General features: G+C 49.4%; 1 protein-coding gene and 1 pseudogene across 3 annotated transcripts in view; both read left to right on the top strand.

Annotated features, from left to right (window-relative positions):
* The window catches only part of PTCH1 (patched 1), a 71218-nt gene extending 58041 nt beyond the window's left edge, over positions 1 to 13177 (top strand). The window contains exons 19-25 of one of the 3 annotated variants that reach the window (XR_004264999.1): positions 616 to 753; positions 3376 to 3518; positions 6560 to 6575; positions 6756 to 6855; positions 7369 to 7623; positions 9252 to 9801; positions 10261 to 10317. Coding sequence is in view for 2 of the 3 variants with exons in the window: in XM_032266406.1 (XP_032122297.1) it covers positions 616 to 753; positions 3376 to 3518; positions 6756 to 6855; positions 7369 to 7623; positions 9252 to 9800 (1185 nt within the window). In the remaining variant the exon portion in view is untranslated. Of the gene's footprint in view, positions 1 to 615; positions 754 to 3375; positions 3519 to 6559; positions 6576 to 6755; positions 6856 to 7368; positions 7624 to 9251; positions 9803 to 10258 lie in introns of all 3 variants that reach the window. The other 2 variants (XM_032266406.1, XM_032266407.1) reach the window with 2 other exon arrangements.
* A 2379-nt stretch (positions 13178 to 15556) lies between these two features.
* LOC116541902 lies at positions 15557 to 17689 on the top strand (annotated as a pseudogene).
* The last annotated feature ends 2779 nt before the right edge of the window (positions 17690 to 20468 follow it).

The following is a 20468-nucleotide window of genomic DNA, read 5'->3' as shown; positions in this document are numbered from 1 at the left end:
GTCTGCTCAGTCCACCGCAGCTGTCCCCATCTCTTCAGGGGTCCTGTAACCTGACACACGTCAGACAACCTCCCTGCTTACCTGGCCCCCAGATCATCTTCGCTTAGCCTGCAGGTTCACCCACAAAAGTAAAACTAGTTCCACGCACAAGAACTTTTTGTCACCCCATCCTATCAGCTTTCTTTAGGATGGAGAGTGAGGCAACCAAAAACTTAATGTTGGGTTCCCGGGTAGTCTCTGATGGTTAAGACCCAAGCGGAAGGAGCGATTGATCTTGTAAACTATGTGAAATTCGTCGCTCAGTGATGCATCCAGGTTCGTGATTCCTCGTGGTTGGTTCTGTATGTTTTTGCTCTCTGGAGAAGGTATCTTGGAAAATAGTTTGCATTAGAACACTCCCCTTTGCGTTCTATAGCTTTACACATGAGCTGCCCCACACAGTCTCCCTCCCCAGCGGGAAGATGAATTAGGAAGGGAAGGCTCTGTCCAGAGTCAAAGCAAGTCAGTCCATTCATTGTTTTGATCTGGGGACACCTTAGCCCTCTGGTGGCCTCCCTTGTGGGCAGCCCTGGAGGGTGACGTGCCCGCCCCCTGACCACTGTGTCCCTCCTCAAGGTGATGGTCCTGGCGCTGATGACAGTCGAGCTCTTTGGCATGATGGGCCTCATTGGAATCAAGCTCAGCGCTGTGCCCGTGGTCATCCTGATCGCCTCTGTTGGCATAGGAGTGGAGTTCACCGTTCACGTTGCTTTGGTATGGGAGACGTTTGAAGCAAAAAGTTTGTGAAAAACAACCCGTTTCCTCTGGCTCTGTTTGTCTCTAAGTGGGAACCTTGGCATTCTCCCTGTGCGTGGTAGCGAAAAGGTCTCAGGGCACAGGGGCCCCCTAGGAGAGCCTGCAAGGTTTCTGGCTTCCTTTCCCTCGAAGGGTATGGAAGGTGCATGGTGGCTGGCCCTGTCAGCCGTAGGCAGTGCAGGGTTGGTGTGCAGGAGGGGCCTGGGAGGACCATGCTCACCTGATGTTGACTGTCATCATCACCCCCCATGATTCCTGACATTGTCACATAAGACAAGTTACGTGGTGAGTATCGGGGTGGGCATACATAGAGTTTTAAAAGCAACAGGAACAGTGGGGGTAAAATGAGACCACACTCACAGGCTTGGGGATGGCATCGTTGAGAGTGAGGTGCACTGGCAGCCGAGGAAGTACCCTTGGGCTTGGGAGTGGAGGGAGGCGCCAGTGTTCAGCCCCAGGGAACTGGCACTTCCACGTCAGCCCTCCCAGCTCCCCAGCCTCTACATTCATGACAGCAGAAAGTAAGAGAACCAGTGAGACTTTCAACAGACATTTTTTTCCCTCCCTTTTTTTATGCCTTGCCCTGTGAATGCTTTGTTGGAGGTAATTAAACTTCAGAAGGAATCTTTAATCCAAGAGATAAATCCGTTGTATACATTTATCAAATGTCTAACACCTCACAACTGTGTAAATTATGTTCCATCTGCAGATTACAGCCTAAGAACTTGGGGTTATCAGTAGGCATTCAATAAATAAATGTGTTAACCGAATCAATCCCGACGTGTGGAATACCTTAGCTAGGAAGCCTAGCCTTGGGCTGGGACCTGTCACTTCCGAGGTTGCTTTTGCAGTCTCCAGCGTGGATGCTCCGTGGGCTCAGCACACGGCACAAGCATGTCTCCACACATGCTGCGGCCCTGTGCCTTCTGCGGTCCTTCCGGGGCTGTGGTTACACAATTGAGAGGTTGTAAACTTTCTGTGTTTTGGAAGGAATGCTTTCTTGAAGTTATTCCATTTTCCACAGTGTATAATAAAAAGCCAATAATACAGAAACAGTACTCTCTAAATGTTGAACCTGCTCAAATTATATTTTTCCTTTGAGCTAGGAGGAGGGACTATTTTTTTAAAAAAAGAACAGTGTGCCAATCTAGAGTTTAGGGAACCCGTAATTCCAATACAGTTCTTCAAAAGGGAGATAAATTTGCATGTGAGTTAAGAATCCACAAGTTACTTTATTCTGATGCAAATGGAGACCACCTTTTTTGGAAACTAGCATAGCAAGCGGGTATCCCAAAGCAGACTTTTACCACGGAAATGCTAACTGCAGTCTCTGAACTCTAGGACCTCTGTCTAGCCCAAGTCATATTCAGTATTCTGATCCTGTATGTGAAATTGCATTTAGAGGAGGCGGTCACTGCTCTTTCACGGTTTGTAAAATGGTAGAGTAAGGCTGTGAAGAAGACTGTGTTTTCATCAACATCTTTAGGAAATCAGTGGGTTCCCATTCATTTGCTGCCTCGGGAACATAGAAGCAGCGTGCAACAGGATAGTCACAACTTGGCGCTTATGGCCTCATGGCCCAAATATGACACAAGGCAGCAAGGCTGAAAACCCCCGAGTGCCTTCCTCCCAAAAGCAAAAGGCAGCCATATTGAGTTGTCTTTACCAACTCTGAAAGAGTAGAACCTATTTCAGAGAAAAGTATGAAAACTCTTAGCACGCCTTTGTATGCGTGTAATTTTTTCATCTGTTGAGGAGAATGACCATTCCCATCCTTCCACAGGTAGGTAAGGGACAGGAACACATCCTGCCAAAGACACCCAGCCCTCTCCTCTCGGCATATCCCAGAGCAGCCTGAACCTCTGAGAGGGAACTTGTGCCAGGTTCAACACTCCTGCAGGGGTCACACGTTCAGGCCAACAGTCAGATCTTCCAGAATCTACTCCGCAAAGTTCCCATTTGGTATCGACTGCCTTTCTGGCCTAGGAGAGCTTTTGGACTGCAGGAGAGGCAGGGATGTGTTCACACACACAGTTAGAAAGGGCTTGATTCAAATGCACAGTCCTGTGTGTTTCTTGCAGTACTTTCATAGTGCTTAGATGTACTGCAAACACAGCCTGAAACCATGACAGAAGCTCTCCCCTCTGCATGGTCATGAGGAAGCGTGTGAGCACCTGGTCGGTTGCGGTACTGAACACAGTTCTTGGCCATCCAGCGCATTAGCCGGAGTACTGTTGCTGTGGGAGTCAGGGGTCTCACGTATGAGCGATGTGAGATCATTTAAGGGAGGAAACTTGAGGGCAAGCAGCCGTGAAAAGAAGGGGACATTTCTGCCCATTATTACATAGTTTTGGTTTTACTGTGCTCAAGATTTATGTCAACACTGAATATGACGCAGTGCCGCGAAGAGGTCATCTTAGTATAAGTCTAGGTGTAGCCAGTTGAGCTACTCTGATTACACATTCTAGCAGCTAAAATTGTAAGATGTGAGCAGTTGGAGAGCTTGTAGCATTTAGGAAGGAACTGAGCATTTACCATGTGGCGTCCAGGAACCTGATCGTGAACATCCTCATTGCACAGGCCTTTCTGACGGCCATCGGCGACAAGAACCGCAGGGCTGTGCTTGCCCTGGAGCACATGTTTGCACCCGTCCTGGACGGCGCTGTGTCCACTCTGCTGGGAGTGCTCATGCTTGCGGGATCTGAGTTCGACTTCATTGTCAGGTAAGCAGGCGTGTGCAAGGAGACATGTTTTAAAAATCATTGTTGTTAGCTCAGGTGATCTTTGTTGCTTATTTCCTTCTGTATCTGATAGATTGCAGCATCTCTTCATTGCGACCGCTTTCTTTTGAACTTCTTAACTTAGAGATACTCAGAGGTATAAAGACAAGCTCTCTTCTAGAGCTGTCTTGGGGAATATCTTCAAAACAGAAGACAGAGGGGTTTGGGGCTGGCTGCAAAGACAGCTTCGCAGCTTGAGGCCACAGATCACCCAATAGGTGGCCCGTTATTGGTGTCTCGGATTAGAAACATTGGCAGAAACAGATGCCAGATTTGACCTATGCCTCATCTCTTTCGAACTGTAGAAAGGAAAACTTAAAAATACCTGAAATTGTCACCTGATGTTATTCTTTTAAGAAGTGAAAATGATGTGTCCAGATTTCATGTTCGAGTCCCCACAATTAGGAAGCGTTTAGCATTGGGCTCTGGTGTCAGCTTTTGGGAATCTAAGCCTAGTTTGGATCTCAAGGCAAGTAATTTTCAGTTGATTTAATTAAGAATATGACTTAGTGAAATATAAAAGAACAGCGAGTTTTCCTTTTGAAAAGAAATTGAGAACTGCAGAGAAAGAAACCCCTTGCTTCGTTGAGCAGCCGTCATGGCTTTGTGAGGTAGCTGTTCTTGGATGGAACTCGGCTACCTTATGGAGAGCTAAAGCCAGAATCACCAGCAAGTAAAAGATAGTCCAGGATTAGAACCATGACAGGGCAGAACCAGATATGAGAAATGATTGGTTTGTTTGGCACGCTTCAGTACTGAGAGGTGTGTGTGTGTGTGCGCGCGCGCGTGCGTACACGCGCACACGCGCCAGAGAAAATGGGTTTCTTGTCTTCAAGTAAAAACGAGAGGGTTTCAGCTAAATTTTAGCCAAAGTTTTATTACGGGGAAAAGATGAGTCCATTGGTTGGCCTGTGGCATAGCTCACGGGGCAATTTGGCATCGTGGAGACCGCCTTCCTAGAATGAGTGCCAAGCTTGCTTGTTGTAGTTTTTGCATAGAGTGAATGGGGAAGTGGAATCGCTGTAGACCAGGGCTTCTCACACTGATGGGCTTAGGAATCACCTGAGGCTCTTTCAGTGCAGGGCAGATTTCCCGGGGCAGGTGGTGGGAGGTGACATCTCCAGCCACCTCCCTGCAGCGTCCGTGGAGCTGGACTTCTCAGCACTGACGACTGCTAAGCCAACAAGCCAGGTCCTAAATTCCTGTTTGCCGATACCAAATAGATAGTTGCCCAACTTAGTTAAATGTTTTGGTCTGTGTTTTATTTTAGTTCTTAGTTTGATCTTAGCTTTTCCTTTGTTCTTGGTATACGCTTTTTCAAGCACTAGCAAGTTATCTCTATAACACGAAAGCCCGATATCAAGTAAGAGTTTCTTTTGCATATTTACTTTCTCGTTTAATGCGAATATAACAAGCACCCTGTCAGTGCCATTTGCTTAACAGCAAATAATGGGGAGCCCCATATCCCTCTCTGTAGCTTAAGGTCTTTTAGGGGGAGAGACGAGTTCACGGGCCAAACCAGGGCAAATACAGGGTGTGCTGGGATCTCGTGAGTTAGAGGAGAGTCCCGCTCAGCCTTGTGGGGCTGAGGCTTGTGAGGAAATGTAGCCCGAATTAGATCCCCCAGCTGGGAACCTGGCGGCCAGAATCCCAGCGCGCTTCTGTCACCCAGGGTTGTTTCCGTCCAGAAGTATCAGGGTTCCTCTTTCAAGCACTTAAAAGGGCTTCCCATTTCCTAGAACAGGATGGATCAACCTGATAAAGGCCTCGCTGAGGTCAAATAAATGAGCGACACTGTATATGCTAAGCCGTCAGAAATCTAATTGATCTGTTTACGCTTCAGCTAGATGGATGGGATGCAAATGTCTTAATGCTGCTGCTGCTACCCGCCCCCGCCGAAAGTTCCAGCAGTTTGCAGTAGAGCAAGACATTGGCTGCTTGGTTTTTACTAACGCAGCTCAGAAATTTCTAGTGTTTACAATAGCTGCGAGGTATCTGTATTTTTATAGGGATTCTCTCCTCTTTCATCTGATGTCAAAACATATATAGACATGGCAGCATTGGCTGCCTGTTGCATTTTATGAACCAGAGGGCCATTAACAGATACCTTGCTCTCCCTCTTCCCAGAACATCCTGAGCCTCTCCCCCACCACAGCCCACTTCCATCAAAGTTGCCCCAGAAATCATTAGTTCCAGAGACCCATCCCTGCGTGGAGTCTGTGCCCTCCAGCCGTGCAGAGTGTCCGCCAGAGGCTGTCCCTGGCTGACAGGTTTACCTTGGTATTCATGAAGGATTCCAGACCTTAGCCCTCAATGGTGGGAAAGCAGAACTGCTTGTGCACTCTCCTCCTCTGCCATGGTGCTGTGGCCTTTATGTTTGAATTGGCTGACGCAAAACAAGAGTATTCAGAGATGCTAAATTGTTCAACAAAAGATTGGCCCGCAGAGCAGCCCCGCCATTGTGGAGCGCCCTCACCCAGCACAATGCCCCAGCTCCCACAGAATGGGCAGCATTTTCTTTGCAGAAAGCTGGTTCCTGTGTTCTAAAAAGGTTGCAATTGGAGCTATTTGGTAAAACTGGAACTCACAGAATTCTAGGCAGAAAGTTGTGATTAATGAAAGCCCAGGGAAAGCCTTACCTGATACGCTAGAGACTTAATTAGAGATTCTGCCGTAAGATGCAGAAGCATTTCACAGTGGATTAGCAGCCTGCAGAAGTGGGCTGCTTTTCCTCCTGGGCTAAATTGTTTAAATTCTACACCCTTCACTTCATTTGTTTGCTTCTGCTGGGTTTTCCTGAACGGGGCCCCTCGGCATTGTGTTTGTGCTTTCAGTCTGCCCTGCCATTCAGCTCCCATTCCATATTTTTGTGTTTGTGTAACACACTCATAAATAACATTACATGCCATCAGAGTTCAGCAAATTAACAGACTAATTTTTTTTTCTTCCCTTCACGAACTAACACTTTGGGTTGTGGAATGTAGTCCTCGGAGTCATAAGGTAGAGAAACAAAAACAAAACGCACCTTGTGTTGAATGTGCGCTGCAGTTGGATACCAGCCTTTTCAGTGGGGTGGGTTTTGTTAATTTCTGGCGCTGCCGTGCTGCCGTGCCTGGCACACGGAGGGGGCGCGATCTACCCTGCCACAGCGCGTGTTCCCGCCTCCTCTGCACCCCGCAGGTATTTCTTCGCTGTGCTGACGACCCTCACCATCCTCGGCGTTCTCAACGGGCTGGTTTTGCTTCCCGTGCTTTTGTCTTTCCTCGGACCGTATCCTGAGGTCAGTGACGACACACGGATGTCCCACGTGTAGGCCAGCTGAGTGCCGTGTTTCCTGTGCCAGTCTTCATTAGACGCTTAGGTGCATCCCCACCTGCTGATTGTTTTTCAGTAGACATCTCAAAGTGATGGCTTTTTCCCTCTTCATTGCACTAGCCTTGAGGGATATAGGGCTGGTGTGGTTTTGTTTCTCTAAATCACCTGATTGACAGCCTGAGTCTCACAGATTTATATACAGTAAGAGAAGACTTTCCCCTTGAGATGTACAATTGGACTTCACAAGGGTAAAAAGTACACATCCCTCCTTTCCAGTGTGTAGCAGAGGGCAGTTCTTCTGCTCCAGCTGCAGGACCTCAGGGTCCCAGGTGGTAGAGAAAGTAGGTTAATGCGGCACAGTGCGCAGGGTCCCAGGGCAGGGGACAGAGGCCCCTGAATAATACCGTGCTTTGAACTTTGAGTGTGGCCAGCAGGTAAATGAACAAGAACACTTTTAACGTGGAATCCCCTCAAATAGGTGTCTCCAGCCAACGGCTTGAACCGCCTGCCCACACCCTCCCCTGAGCCACCCCCCAGCGTGGTCCGGTTTGCCATGCCCCCCGGCCCCATGCACAGCGGGTCTGATTCCTCCGACTCAGAGTACAGCTCCCAGACGACAGTGTCAGGCCTCAGTGAGGAGCTTCGGCACTACGAGGCCCAGCCGGGCGTGGGAGGCCCTGTCCACCAGGTGATCGTGGAAGCCACAGAAAACCCCGTCTTTGCCCACTCTACTGTAAGTGACCCTGAGGAACAGGGGGAGGGGTCTTCCCACCCATGGTAGTGGGCCTGGTGGTCCAGCGGGGTTCCTGCCTACTCTAAGCAGCATGTCACACAGGCAGGTGGATACAGAGATAAAGTACAAGCTAGGTCAAATCATAGGAAATTGCCAATATTTCACCCTTTTTTAGCTCTAAAAATGCTGTCTTCCTGTGGTTTGATGTTATGAGAGATGAAAATCAAGGGGTAGGGGGCAGGGACCGGTAATGTCACTGTGCAAAGCAATGGCATCTGTCTTGTCCGGGGTGAGAACAGTTTGGGCTTGAAAGCCAGAGATAAAGCATTCCTTGCCTTTTTTTTTTCTTAAGGTGCATGTCATTTTAGAGTGACATTTTCTAAAACTGTAGTGGTATTTTTATTGCCAACAGAGGCAAGATTTTTTTCTTCTCTCATTCCTGTTAGGTTTCATTGCCCTTGATGCAACATTAATTATTATCGTCTAAATACTTTACCATAGCTTTTGTGGCTCCCAGCTCTTGTTCCAGGTGGCAGGAAGGAGCAGAGAGGCCGAGACCCACCCCTTATTTCTTAGCCTTTGGTGATTCATGAGGTCACCAGGAGCCTGGGAGCCCCTCGTCGGAGGCTCCAAGGGCCTGGGTCCTTTCCTCCGCCCTGTGCTCCCGGGATAGGCTCAGCCCCCCCAGGCCAGGAGCTCAGCACCAAAAACTCAAGGAAGGCTCTGAGGCTCATGTTGCTCCACTGAGGGCCCCCTGCCGTCCCTCCAGGAAATGGGTATTCCAGTCCCAGGCCAGAGCAGCCCTTCCGTGAAAGAGAGAAAGGCCAACCAAATAACCTAAATTGTCCTCCTCCTGCCCCCCGTGACGACGCCCGCTGAGCTGCAGTGTGAATCTGGTTTTGTTCAGCGGGAGCCTAAAAATAGGTACAAGCTGAACGACTTTGAAGTTGGTCACGGTCCTTTTGATTGATGTGGCCACTGTGTTGCTCTGTGCTTTGTATAGAGACGCAGAGACCAGATTCCTAACAATGAGATGGAGCGGGCTACCCACCACAGCCCTCTGCGGTGATGAAAATGCCCTCTCAGCTCTCCAGGACGGGAGCCACCGGCCACACGTGGCTGTGGAGCACTAGAAATGTGGCCGGGGCTACCAAGGAGCCGGATTTTGAATTTTAGTTCATTTAAACATAAGCAGCCACATGTCTACTGTTTGCCAGAGTAGGCAGAGGCAGTCCTGCTCGTGTCCTGCCCTCAGGCCAGCCAGGGCCGCACAGTTGGCAGCTTCAGGAGAAGGGCAGCTCGGGACCTGCAGGACTGAGCAGGGTGGGGAGTAGGTCGTGGGGGGCAGCAGCTTGGATGCTCTGCCCACAGCCCACATTCGTGGATAGCAGCAGCAGCGCCCAGCCAGCTGCGTCGGAGAAAGCCTGGAACCAGGATTCAAACAAGGCACTCCTCTGCCAGGTCCTGGAGGCTGGTAGAAGGATGGGCTTTTCTTCTGTGGGTCGAAGCCCCCTCTGGTTCCCAGGGTTGACTGAGCCTTTGGAGGGAGGTGTGGGAGCTGCAGGGGCCCATGCCCAGCCTAAGGCAGCACCCTGCCCACCCTTCTAACCCACCCTCACCCTCTGCAGGTGGTCCCTCCCGAATCCAGGCATCACCCACCCTCGAACCCACGACAGCAACCCCACCTGGACTCAGGGTCCCTGCCTCCAGGACGGCAAGGCCAGCAGCCCCGCAGGAACCCCCCCAGAGAAGGCTTGTGGCCACCCCCCTATAGACCGCGCAGAGACGCTTTTGAAATTTCTACTGAAGGGCATTCTGGCCCTAGCAATAGGGACCGCTGGGGCCCCCGCGGGACCCGCTCTCACAACCCTCGGAACCCAGCGTCCACTGCCATGGGCAGCTCCGTGCCCGGCTACTGCCAGCCCATCACCACTGTGACGGCTTCTGCCTCCGTGACTGTCGCCGTGCACCCGCCGCCTGTCCCTGGGCCTGGGCGGAACCCCCGAGGGGGGCTCTGCCCGGGCTACGAAGGCTACCCTGAGACTGACCACGGCCTGTTCGAGGACCCCCACGTGCCTTTCCACGTCCGGCGTGAGAGGAGGGATTCAAAGGTGGAAGTCATTGAGCTGCAGGACGTGGAGTGTGAGGAGAGGCCCCGGGGAAGCAGCTCCAACTGAGGTGCGTGCCACCAGTGTGGGCAGCTGAGGGACCCAGAGCCAGGCGGAGAGGAGGCAAGGCTCTCCTGGGGTTCTCGGCATCCCTGAGGGGGCCCCGACGCTCAGGCCCATCCTGTGCTGGACCCCAGTGACCTTTTATCCCAGGGCAGAGCCGACATGTTCAAGCTTTGTCATCCTTGGGGAGCCAGTCCAGCCCCACACTGGGTCTCTTCGCCCGCTGCTGACCTGCAGAGGGTCGGTGCAGCACCACAAGGACAGAGCAGCACCGCCCTTTACCTATTTGCCAGTCTTCCTTGGTCCCATGGGAACGCGTCTGTGTAAGCAGCCCCCCGGGATCCTCAGGCCCACACCCCACCCTCCTGATTGCTAGCGCCAAGATCACTGCTGCCTGCTTTTGTGCTTCATTGATATGGATCCGCGCACCTCTTAGTTCAGCTTCCTTTTTTGTTTCTTTTTAAAGGGTGATTCTGAAGCAAAGAGGCCAAAGATTGGAAACCCCCCGCCCCCACCTGTTTCCAGTACTGCTTGAAGAGAACTGCTTGGAGTTCCGGAAGACGCCCTGCGCCAGGATAGCAGTTCATTGTTACTGTAACCGATTGTATTATTTTGTGAAATATTTCTATAAATATTTAAGAGGTGTACACATGTGTAATATAGGAAGGAAGGGTGTAAAGTAGTATGATCTGGGGCTTGTCCACCCCTGCCCCAGAGTGCGGAGGCCGCAGTGGGGCCTCTCCGTATTTGTGCGTTGGGCTCTGTGCCACAACCAAGCTTCGTCAGTCTTAAATTTCAGCATATGTTGCTGCTGCTTAAATATTGTATAATTTACTTGTATAATTCTATGCAAATATTGCTTATGTAATAGGATTATTTTGTAAAGGTTTTTGTTTAAAATATTTTAAATTTGCATATCACAACCCTGTGGTAGAATGAAATGTTACTGTTAACTTTCAAACACGCTATGCGTGATAATTTTTTGTTTAATGAGCAGATATGAAGAAAGCACGTTAATCCTGGTGGCTTCTCTAGGTGTAGTTGAGTGCGGTCCTCTTGTTTGGCTGTGTGTGCGAACACGTGTGTGATTTCACCATGTACTGTACTGTGATTTTTTTTGTCTTGTTTTGTTTCTCTGTACTGTCTGTAACCCTTAGTAGGCTCTGACCTAGTCAGACGGGAAGCATCAGGATATTTTTGTATTACTTTGTGCTGGTGAGGGCTGGCCCTAAACATCTGCCCAGTCCTTTCCAATCTGCCCAGCAAAAGCAAGACTCTCCTCGTATCCACAGGGTCTCTCACGATCACTGGCGGCCATCCAGGACCCCAATTTGTGCTTCAGGAGAATAAGCTCCTTCTCATGGATCATTGTGATGGATGCTGGAACCTCAGGGCATGGGGCTCACATCAGTTCATCATCGTGGGTGTTAGAGAATTGGGTGACATGCCTAGTGGAGAGCCTTGGCTGGGCCATGAGAATATACTCTAAAAAGCATGCAGCGTTGAGCCCCTCTCACGACTAACACACACATGACCCGTCCCCCAACACCCCCAAATTCCAGAGTGGACGTGGCCCTCTCACAGGTAGAGAAACTTGCTCGGCTAATTCTTGGGCCACAGTCAACCCAGAAATGATGTTTGGAGCCCCTGGAGTTTAAACCCCCTTTCTTATATGGAGCCGCTGGTTGAGGCTTTCTGGATCTGTTTGTATCTTTCTTTAAAAAAACGGTGAGCATGCATTGTGGTGGTACGGGGGCAGGTGTTAGGTAGGATGTGACCTCCGGAGGGATTCTTCACACACACTTCCTAAGTAGATCCGAACACTGCCTCCATCCTCCCGTCATTAGTGCCCTTTCAGTGTGATGTGGGAGAGCGAGAGGATGGACATACCCACTGAAGGATGTTGGCAGGGGCAGGTCTCCCAACCAGGCACAGTTTTTAAAAGTTGCTTCTGTACTGGTTCTCTTCTGCTCTGAGGTGTGGGGTCCCTCACCTCTTAGCCAGAGACCAGCAAATGTCAGGGAAGCACCCAGTGTCAGCTCCCCATCCAAATCAATACCAGCGCCTTGTTAGAGATAAGAAGTCAGAGGAAAGGGCAGGGTTCCTGCAGGGCTGAAGCCTAAACTACTGTGAGGTGCTCACAAGTGGCAGCTCCTGTTATTCCCTCTTAAATTATGTGGGAAACCTTAACAGAAGGACATGGGCTCCCAGGAACACCCACAGTGTAGTCACCTCAGACCCTGATACTCACCACAAAACTCTAAGATGCTGATTGGGAGCTGCTTGTGGCTGCCAGGTGTATATGTGTGTGACTCTGCCGGGGACCCTGGCCACCTCCCTGCTGCTGTCGTGGTGCCTCTCTGTCGCACACACAGTCTGCCAACTTAACACCCATCTCTGCTCAGAAAACATGTCCTCCGTGGAAGAGGGATGATGCAAAATTCTGAAGTCGACTTCCTTCTGGCTCCCGGCGTGCCCTCCCTTCCTGAGCCCAGCTCATGGTGCACCGGAGCCTGTGTGGCCCCTGATTTCTGCACGGTGTAGAACTTTCTCTGATAGTCACGTTGGCAAAGGGAGAACTGGAGGGCTGGCAGGGAATTAGAATTTCTCTCTCTCTCTTTTAATAGTTTTATTTTGTCTGTCCTGTTTGTTCATTTGGATGTTTTAATTTTTTTTTAAAAAAAGAATTTTGCTGATATTTATAATTTTGTATCATAAGAATGTTTTCCTCTACAGTATTTGTCATGCCAGTTTATAACAAAAAAAATGCAGGGATTTTATTTCTATTGGAAACATTACAGCTATGTTTTACTTTTGGACAGAATTTTTATTTGTATAGAGTGCTTACTAATGTTAAATAGTTCAGAGTATATAACATTTACATTAAAGACTCATGGTAGGTTTTAGGGTAAGGAGTTTAAAGGAAATAAATATTCAAACTGGGTCTCATTGCCAATTTTGATGGAAATGAGTTTGTGTCATTTCAATTACAAAGATAAAAGTATGCCATATAATTTATTTATATGAAGATTTATTTTTGTAGTGTACATAGTAGTTATCAAGTCTTTTGACAGAAGTATATTTTTAAAGAATTTATATGTGATGAATCCATAATGTCCGGAACTTTGCTGAGACATGAGTGGGGCACAGTTTTCATTGTAAATTGCAGCAAGGAAAGAAAATGTTTAACAGTGTTCAGAGAGGGGTGAGAGCAGAGTGGATATTCATGCGATTGTGACGTGTTTATTAGTTACCACTGGTGACCTAGCATGCTTCTCATTGCAAACCTTGGAAGGTGAAAATGTACAAACTCTCTAAATATTAATGTTCAAACACTGATAGAAATTCTAACATGAATAAAAAATAATATAACTTGTTGGTTATATCTTTGTTTGTAGAATGCTTTTTTCTTTAAAATACTTGGGAAAGGCGGTTAGTGCTTGGAGCCATCATAAACTGTGGTTTCATCTTGCTGACCTTGTGATACTTCCTTTTTGTTCTAATAGAGTTTTAGGTGTTTCTCCTTTTTGTTTTGTATAAATAGTGGGTGCAAGCGTCGTTCTGTTACATGGATGTATCACCCAAATAGTGTGCATTGTACCCATTAAGTAATTTCTTATCACTCCACCCTATTTTCGCATTCTCAAGCAAGAAACTTCCTAAAGTAACCTTCAAAATTAGTCCTGTCATCTCTCTTAGCATACCAATTTCCCTTATGTGGTGCCTAATAATGAGGGAACATCAATAAAGCCAAATTCAAAGATGATTCTCATCAGTGCAGCTGTCATGCTTCTAAACAGTATCAGTCATCATATGGAACTGATTGAACCTGATACAGAACCTGGTAAGCAATGATTTCATCATAGGCTTGGAGAAAAATATGACCAGGAATATCACGCCCACGTGACAGCTGTGTAAGCAAGAAGAGGTGGGTCTGAACTCAAGGCCCACTTTGCCATGTGCATGGGCGAGCTGCAGAGGGGTCAGCGAACCACAGCCAGCCAGCCACGTCCTGTTGCACAGGTTTATGAGGGGACAGCCGAGGTGATTGCCACACATACTGTTGGTGGCTGCTCTTCTGCTGCGACAGCAGAGTTCAGTAGCTGCAACACAGACTCTGGTCTGCAGAGACTAAGATACTATCTGGCCCTAAGACACCTGTCAGTCCGTCTTCAGACAAGGTGACATAGGCCAGTGCTACTCAAGTGTGGTCCGTGAATCAGCCTGCCTTGGAAGCTTGCTAAGAAAACCGAATCCAACACCACCCCAGACCTACTAAATCAGAATCTCGGAGTGAGGCCCGGCAATCTGTGCTTTAACGAGCTGTCCTGGTGGCTGTGTTGCACCAGCAGAGGCCATCCCGAAATTCCTTCCAGCTGAGTGTGGCTGGGCTCTATAATTTGGCTTCAGCTCCTGGGCCGGTGTGGGCTGGATCTGGAAACGGCACAGAGATACCAACCCCGCTGTGTGGTCCCTCCGCAAAACACTGACTCTGCGGTGGGTTCCTCCGTGGGTGAGCCCAGGCCGGGAGCTTGGCTCTTACGTCTGGGAGTGCAGAGTCAGGAATTCCCTGTTTAGACCTGGGTGGAGAATGTGGGTTCCATTCCGAGAGGAGGGGGAGAGCCACACCAGGCCAGACCCCACTTCCACCCTTCCTTGGAGAGGGCTTCCCATCACCCACTTGACTGGTTTGGCAAGTCGCTTGAAACCCCAGAGCTTGTGTGTCCTCATCTGTAAATTAAAGACATAAATGTCCCTTGAAAACTTCTGAAGGGTGACAGCAGTAATGCTCGTGACAAGGTCTGGACCTCAGTGGCTGGCAGGAGCCATCTGAGTGAGAATCGGACAGCCCCGTCCTGAGGACCCCACTCTGAACCCCAGTTCAGCCACTGACTCTGCCTCAGGGTTCCCATTTTGAAGATGACAAGGACTCCCCATACAGAAACAATGGGCGCTGCTATGGGAATGGATCATGTTTACTGGGCCCCTCTTGGGAGGCATTTGAGATAGCACAGTAAACTCTGGCCAAGGAACAAGATGTTCAGGTAATACAACGTCCTCCTTAATACTACACATAACGGCTAATTTGGTTCATTTAAGCCACAGAGAATATGTTCTCCCTGAATCTGAGTATGGAAAATAGTGATCGCATTAACTGGAATGCAGATTGGGACAGGCTTTCCCCAAGACATGTTTAATACCACCAAATGACCATGTGCTGCTATCCGGTTTTTGTTCTGTATAAATGACACATAGCTAACTAGCTAACTTAGTTTTTTTTTAAATCAGGTTGGCCTAGGGAGAAGTTTTTAATCAGAGTTGTGTCCCGAAATCCACCCTATTTATTCAGGACTTAGGTAAACATAGAGCCCCCTTTTTTTTGGCACAACAGATGTATTTAACAGCTTTGTGAAAGCTGCATCCTGCTACATTTTGGCAACAGCACGTTGATGTAAAGGCAGGTGTTTCATTTTTGGTAACTGGTAACTGACCTCCCAAAAAGAGAAGTGGAAATGGTCTATTAATCATCCGAAAAGAATATCTGCCAAGTTCTAATTACTTTTAGTGAAGGCTGCACATAATGAGAACATGCCTTGAACATGAATCCGTTTAATCCTTTGCACTGTCTCGACGGAGGAGGCATGTCAGGCCCCATTTTCTGCACAGCTTCCCTGCCAGGAAATTCCAACCACTGCCCAGAATAATTCCATATTCTGGCCTGTTAGCAACACGGTGGGCCTCAGGAAGGGTGAACTGTAGAGATGACCCAAATCGAACTTGGTGCACGTGGGAAGCGCATACAGAAAGCGTGCAGCTTGTACACCACGCGCAGTGTGAGTATCACGGATTCCTGCCCACTCGGGGAGTTCCCTTTTCAGGGATAAAAGGAACAGGGCCTTTCAGGTGAGAGGCTGTAGAGAGAAGCAATTTTGTCAAGATGGTGTTTGCCCTGAGGATAAGTCAAACCAGCCCCCCGTCCCCGCCCCACAAACAGCGCCACGCTGCAGAGACAGCAACAGGCACAGCGCTAGCACCATCATGTGAGCACGTCTCACAGGTGACCCTGGAACAGCATGGGCTTGAAGTACATGGGTCCACCTATACACACATTTTCTTCCCCCTCTGCCAACCCTGAGACAGCAAGACCAACTCCTCCCCATTCCCCTGTTCCCTCCTCCCCGCCCCCTCCCTTTTTCTCCTTTTTCTCCCCCCTCTCACCTTCCTTCTCCTCCTTTTCCCCCTTCTCTTCCTCCTCCCCGCATCCTCCTCCTCCATAGCTAATCAACGTGGAGACCACGACGATGAAGACCTTTATGATGCTCCAGTTTCACCTAATGAAGAGTAAATATGTTGTGTCTCTTCCTTATGAGTTTCTTCATAACATTTTCTTTCATCTAGCTTTAAGTATGTAGGCGAGGCAAGGTGGCTCATTCCTGTAATCCCAGCACTTTGAGAGGCCAAGGCTGGCAGATCACCTGAGGTCGGAAGTTCAAGACCAGCCTGACCAACATGGAGAAACCTCGTCTCTACTAAAAATACAAAATTAGCCGGGCGTGGTGGCACGCGACTGTAATCCCAGCTACTTGGGAGGCTGAGGCAGGAGAATTGCTTGAACCCAGGAGGCAGAGGTTTTGGTGAGCCAGGATCCCACTATTGCACTCCCGACTGGGCAACACAAGCAAAACTCCAACTCAAAAAAATAATAATAATAAGTATGTAATACACGTAATATAGAAAGCATATGTTAGTTGCAGTATTATGGGTAAAGCTTCTGGTTTGCAGCAGGCTACTGCAGTTATGTCTTTGAGTCAGAAGTCACACACGAATTTTCAACGGCTGGGCGATCAGCGCCCCTAATTCTCAAGGTATTCAAGAGTCCATGGTGGATCCCATGTTCCTGGAGAGTGTTGTCTTAGTTCATTTGCTTCCCATCCGCAGGGCTTGAGGCTGAGGATACAGGAATGTGACGTAAGCTACCAACAAGGCAAATCGTAAAGTCAAAGAAGAAAGCAAGCACAGAAATACCCAAGTGCCCAGCACCACCTCTCAGGACAAACACCATCTTGACAAAACTGGGTCTCCCTACAGCCTCTCACCCGAAGGGCCCTGTTCCTTTTGTCCCCGCAAAAGGGAATTCCCACAGAGTAGGCAGGAATCAGGGATAATAACACCACCTCGCGATGTAGAAATGGACAACAGCTTGTACTGCTGTGGAAAGGCGGGTGGTAGCTAATAACCTGTTTTATTTTTATGAAGAAAAAACCCCGGCGAGGCGGTTGGCTGCCCCACGCCGAGCTGCCAGCCCTGGGGCCCGCTCCTCGGGCTGCTCGGGCCGGTCTCCCGCGGCAGCCGCCTGGGACGACCTGCCCTCTCTGTGCTGCCGCGTGGGCACCTTTTGCGAAAGGATCTTAAGAGCTGGCGGTCCAAGGGCCCCTCACTGCCCGTGGCCGCTCCCTCTTCCTCTTCGCTGAGATGGACAGATGCCCCCAGGCCTGATGGAAGTCCTGCGGCCTTTCCTGGGCTCCTCCAGGGTTGTATACGGGACCGCGATCGCAAAGCCAACTTCATCTTCATCAGCGACACGGGTGGCACTGGAGGCTGGCGCAGCCGCCCGGACCGCGAGCACATCCTCCGCAGGAGCTGCAGCCGGTCAGCCCGCTCCGTGGCTTCTCGCGCGCGGGCATCACGGACGAGGAGCGCCTTCTGGACGCAGTGGTGCCCGCCCGCTCCAGCGGCACCGGGTCCGGCACTGCGTGCCCAACGAGCTGGCCCAGCTGCGCCTGGAGCCAAGCGATGAGGTCGTGCAGGCTGTGCTGGACAGCACCACCTTCTTCCCTGAGGATGAGCAGCGCTTCTCCAGCGGCTGCAGGACCGTGGCCCCCCGAATCGCCTCTCCTCTGACTCGCCAGCTGGTGTCCTTGTCCTCCCCTCGTGGCCAGGCCTTGTAGGAAAGGCCTGGGGCCTCTGTCACAGGGACCCAGAGCACCAAGTGAGATGAAGAGAGTGTCGGCTAGGCCACGGGACAGACGGCTGGGAAGGGCCCTGGCCACTAAACTGGCTCGAGAGCATCTTGGCCGCTGCCACCTACCCCAGGGAAACCCCTGGGCACCCCAGAACCTCTCTGAGCCTTGACCTCCCCCTGTAACCTGAACCTTCTTACTGTGAATTACAGCTCAGGGACTGGCTCATGGCGGAGCTCCCTCCTCCGTCGGCCTCCTCGGTCAGGCACCATAACCCCTCCCCGCCGCCCCGCACCCTGTGTCTGCATCATCAAGCCAGGTGGAGACCTCTCCGTTTCCAGAAATGGAGGGACTCAAGCTACCACTCGGGCCTGGTTTTAGAAATTTTGAGTTTTATAAAAGAAGAGAACAAGTATAATAAACTCGGCTGTGGGACCAGAAAAGAAAAATCCTGTAGTTGGAGAGGGAGTGAGGAGCAAGTTCTAACTGGTGAGTTATGTAATAATGAGGAGCGCAGCCTGAAGTCCGAGTCAGGACGCCAAAGAACCCTGTTGGTAATTGCCCACCTCCGGCAGCAGCAGCGGTCAGTGGACTTGTGCTGAGAGCCTGTGTGGCAGCAAGGAGAGAGGAGAAGCAAGACAAGGCGGAAACAGAGAACACCAGCGGGCTCTCGGCTGTGGATTAAGGGCCAAAGCAAAACTATCTGTCGGCAGGGACGGGGTCAGCCACCCAGAAAGTGAGGCCCGTACTGGGGAAAAGACCAAGGTACCACCCAAACCAGGGAAAGGCCATTGAAATTAGGGAAAAGGTATGAAAAAAAAGATAAAATGGAAGAGTGTCAAGAGGCAGTCAAAGACCTTCTCCTTCAAAAAAATCCATGGACTGCAAGAGCAGTGGCCAGCCCCTAATACTTGTATTGTGACTGTGCCAACATGTCCACAGGCATACTTGGCCCTTCTGTTAATAGACACTTTTGCTATTCCCACAGAGCTTCCACTTACATGGCGGCATGTAGATGCCCATGAATCATGGAAGCTCGTCATGAATCATGGAAGCTCATCATAAGCTGTAAGAGACCTTTGCATCTTGTATCCAGGAAGCCCGGAGAAGTGATATCACATGTCCAGTGTTAGACAACAGCCCAGCCATTGGGTCAGATTGAGAACCTGGATCTCTGGGGTCCAGACCGATGCTCTTTTTCTCTCTTAGTGTCTTCGTTTTTCTCCCCGTTTTTTTCATGTTGCTAAGTCCAACAGTATGGTGACTGCTGTGTATACAACGACTCTAAGAAGAGTTTCCAAGCCTCTCAGCCATCCATGTTTGCATGCAGCATCACGTGCAGATGGTGTATGTTTGCTCTAAAGGCAAACAGCTGCAGTGGAGGAAGCAATTAGCAAATTTCTGAATTATCCTTCTGATTCCACTTAAATTCCAAAAGCTAATTGGCCAAAATGTTCCTCCTTAATTAGAAGCAATTAATATGTGAAACTAGGTTTGCATTTCACAGGAGAGTTTGCATTTCACAATTGAAATCGCATAGTTCATTTACTAATGGTCTCTAATGGCCGGTAATCATAAGGCACACACAATTAAGGTGGGATTTTCAAAGTGTAAGTATGGAAGCCTGAATGTATGAATTATTCTTCTGCTGCTGACAACATAGCCAGTATCCACTTTGGGCTGTAAAGCACACATCATGCATGCGCACACTTGCCCAAACACAACCACAAGCATAGGCAGCCCTGACCTGTCAACTTTGACCCCTTCTGAATTCCCTCCTCTCTACTCTCACTTCCTTTCCCTGGGAAAGCTTGGCCTCTCTCCCTGACTCCACCAAGACACCCACCCTCAGCACTAATGCCAGTGGAAACCTATCCATGATGAAAATGCTGATCCTTAGACCCCATCTTGGGTAGCAGTAATAACAGTAACCAAAGACACCGTTTCCTGCTCAATATGTGCCATGCTATAGCTTATCTCACTAGACAATCCCAGCCAATAAGATGTTAGCAGAGACTAGGAATGATCAGGAAAGAGCGCGAACATGCAGGAGGAAATACAAAAGATGAGAAAGACATGGGGCAGGGCGGGGAGGATGAGAAGGCATTATGGAGGTGAATTAAGAAGGACAGACTTTCAAAAGGGCGGCACTGGAGTTTTAGAAGAAATCAGCAGAGTTGACGCGAAGACAGACATTTCTCACTATACACCCAAGTGATTTTTCTGAGAAAGACAGTGTTCTAAAGTGAAAGTAGAAAGATGGCTCATGAAAAAGCAGTGTCTTTGTTTTATGTATTGGTGTTTTCCACTATATTCTTCTCATTGTCCAAAATCAAAGCATGATAGATGTGTTTAGAGGAGGGTCCACAAACTATGGCCCGCAGGCCGAATCTGTACCCAACTTGTTTTGGTAAATAAAGCTTGCGCAACACGGTATGCCTATTTATCTATGTCTCGTCTAGGGCTGCCTTTGTGCTTTAACGGCAGAGTTAAGTGGTTGCAACAGAAACCAAATGGTCTATGAAGCCTAAAACACTTACTATCACGTCCTTTAAAGTAAGAGTTTGCCATCCGTGATCTGGAGCATAGTGTCTCCACACCAAGCCAAGTAGCCGCCTTTAGCCCCTGTACAGACAGGCAGTGCTGTTTCTTGTTATTCCTCAAACACACCGGGCACTGTTCTGCCTCAGGCCATTTGCACTTACACCGGGCA

This window comes from Sapajus apella, unplaced genomic scaffold (genome assembly GCF_009761245.1).
Source record: "Sapajus apella isolate SASKATOON/1434 unplaced genomic scaffold, GSC_monkey_1.0 scaffold158, whole genome shotgun sequence".
Taxonomy (NCBI): Eukaryota; Metazoa; Chordata; class Mammalia; order Primates; family Cebidae; genus Sapajus; species Sapajus apella.
This window is presented reverse-complemented; position numbering and strand designations above follow the sequence as displayed.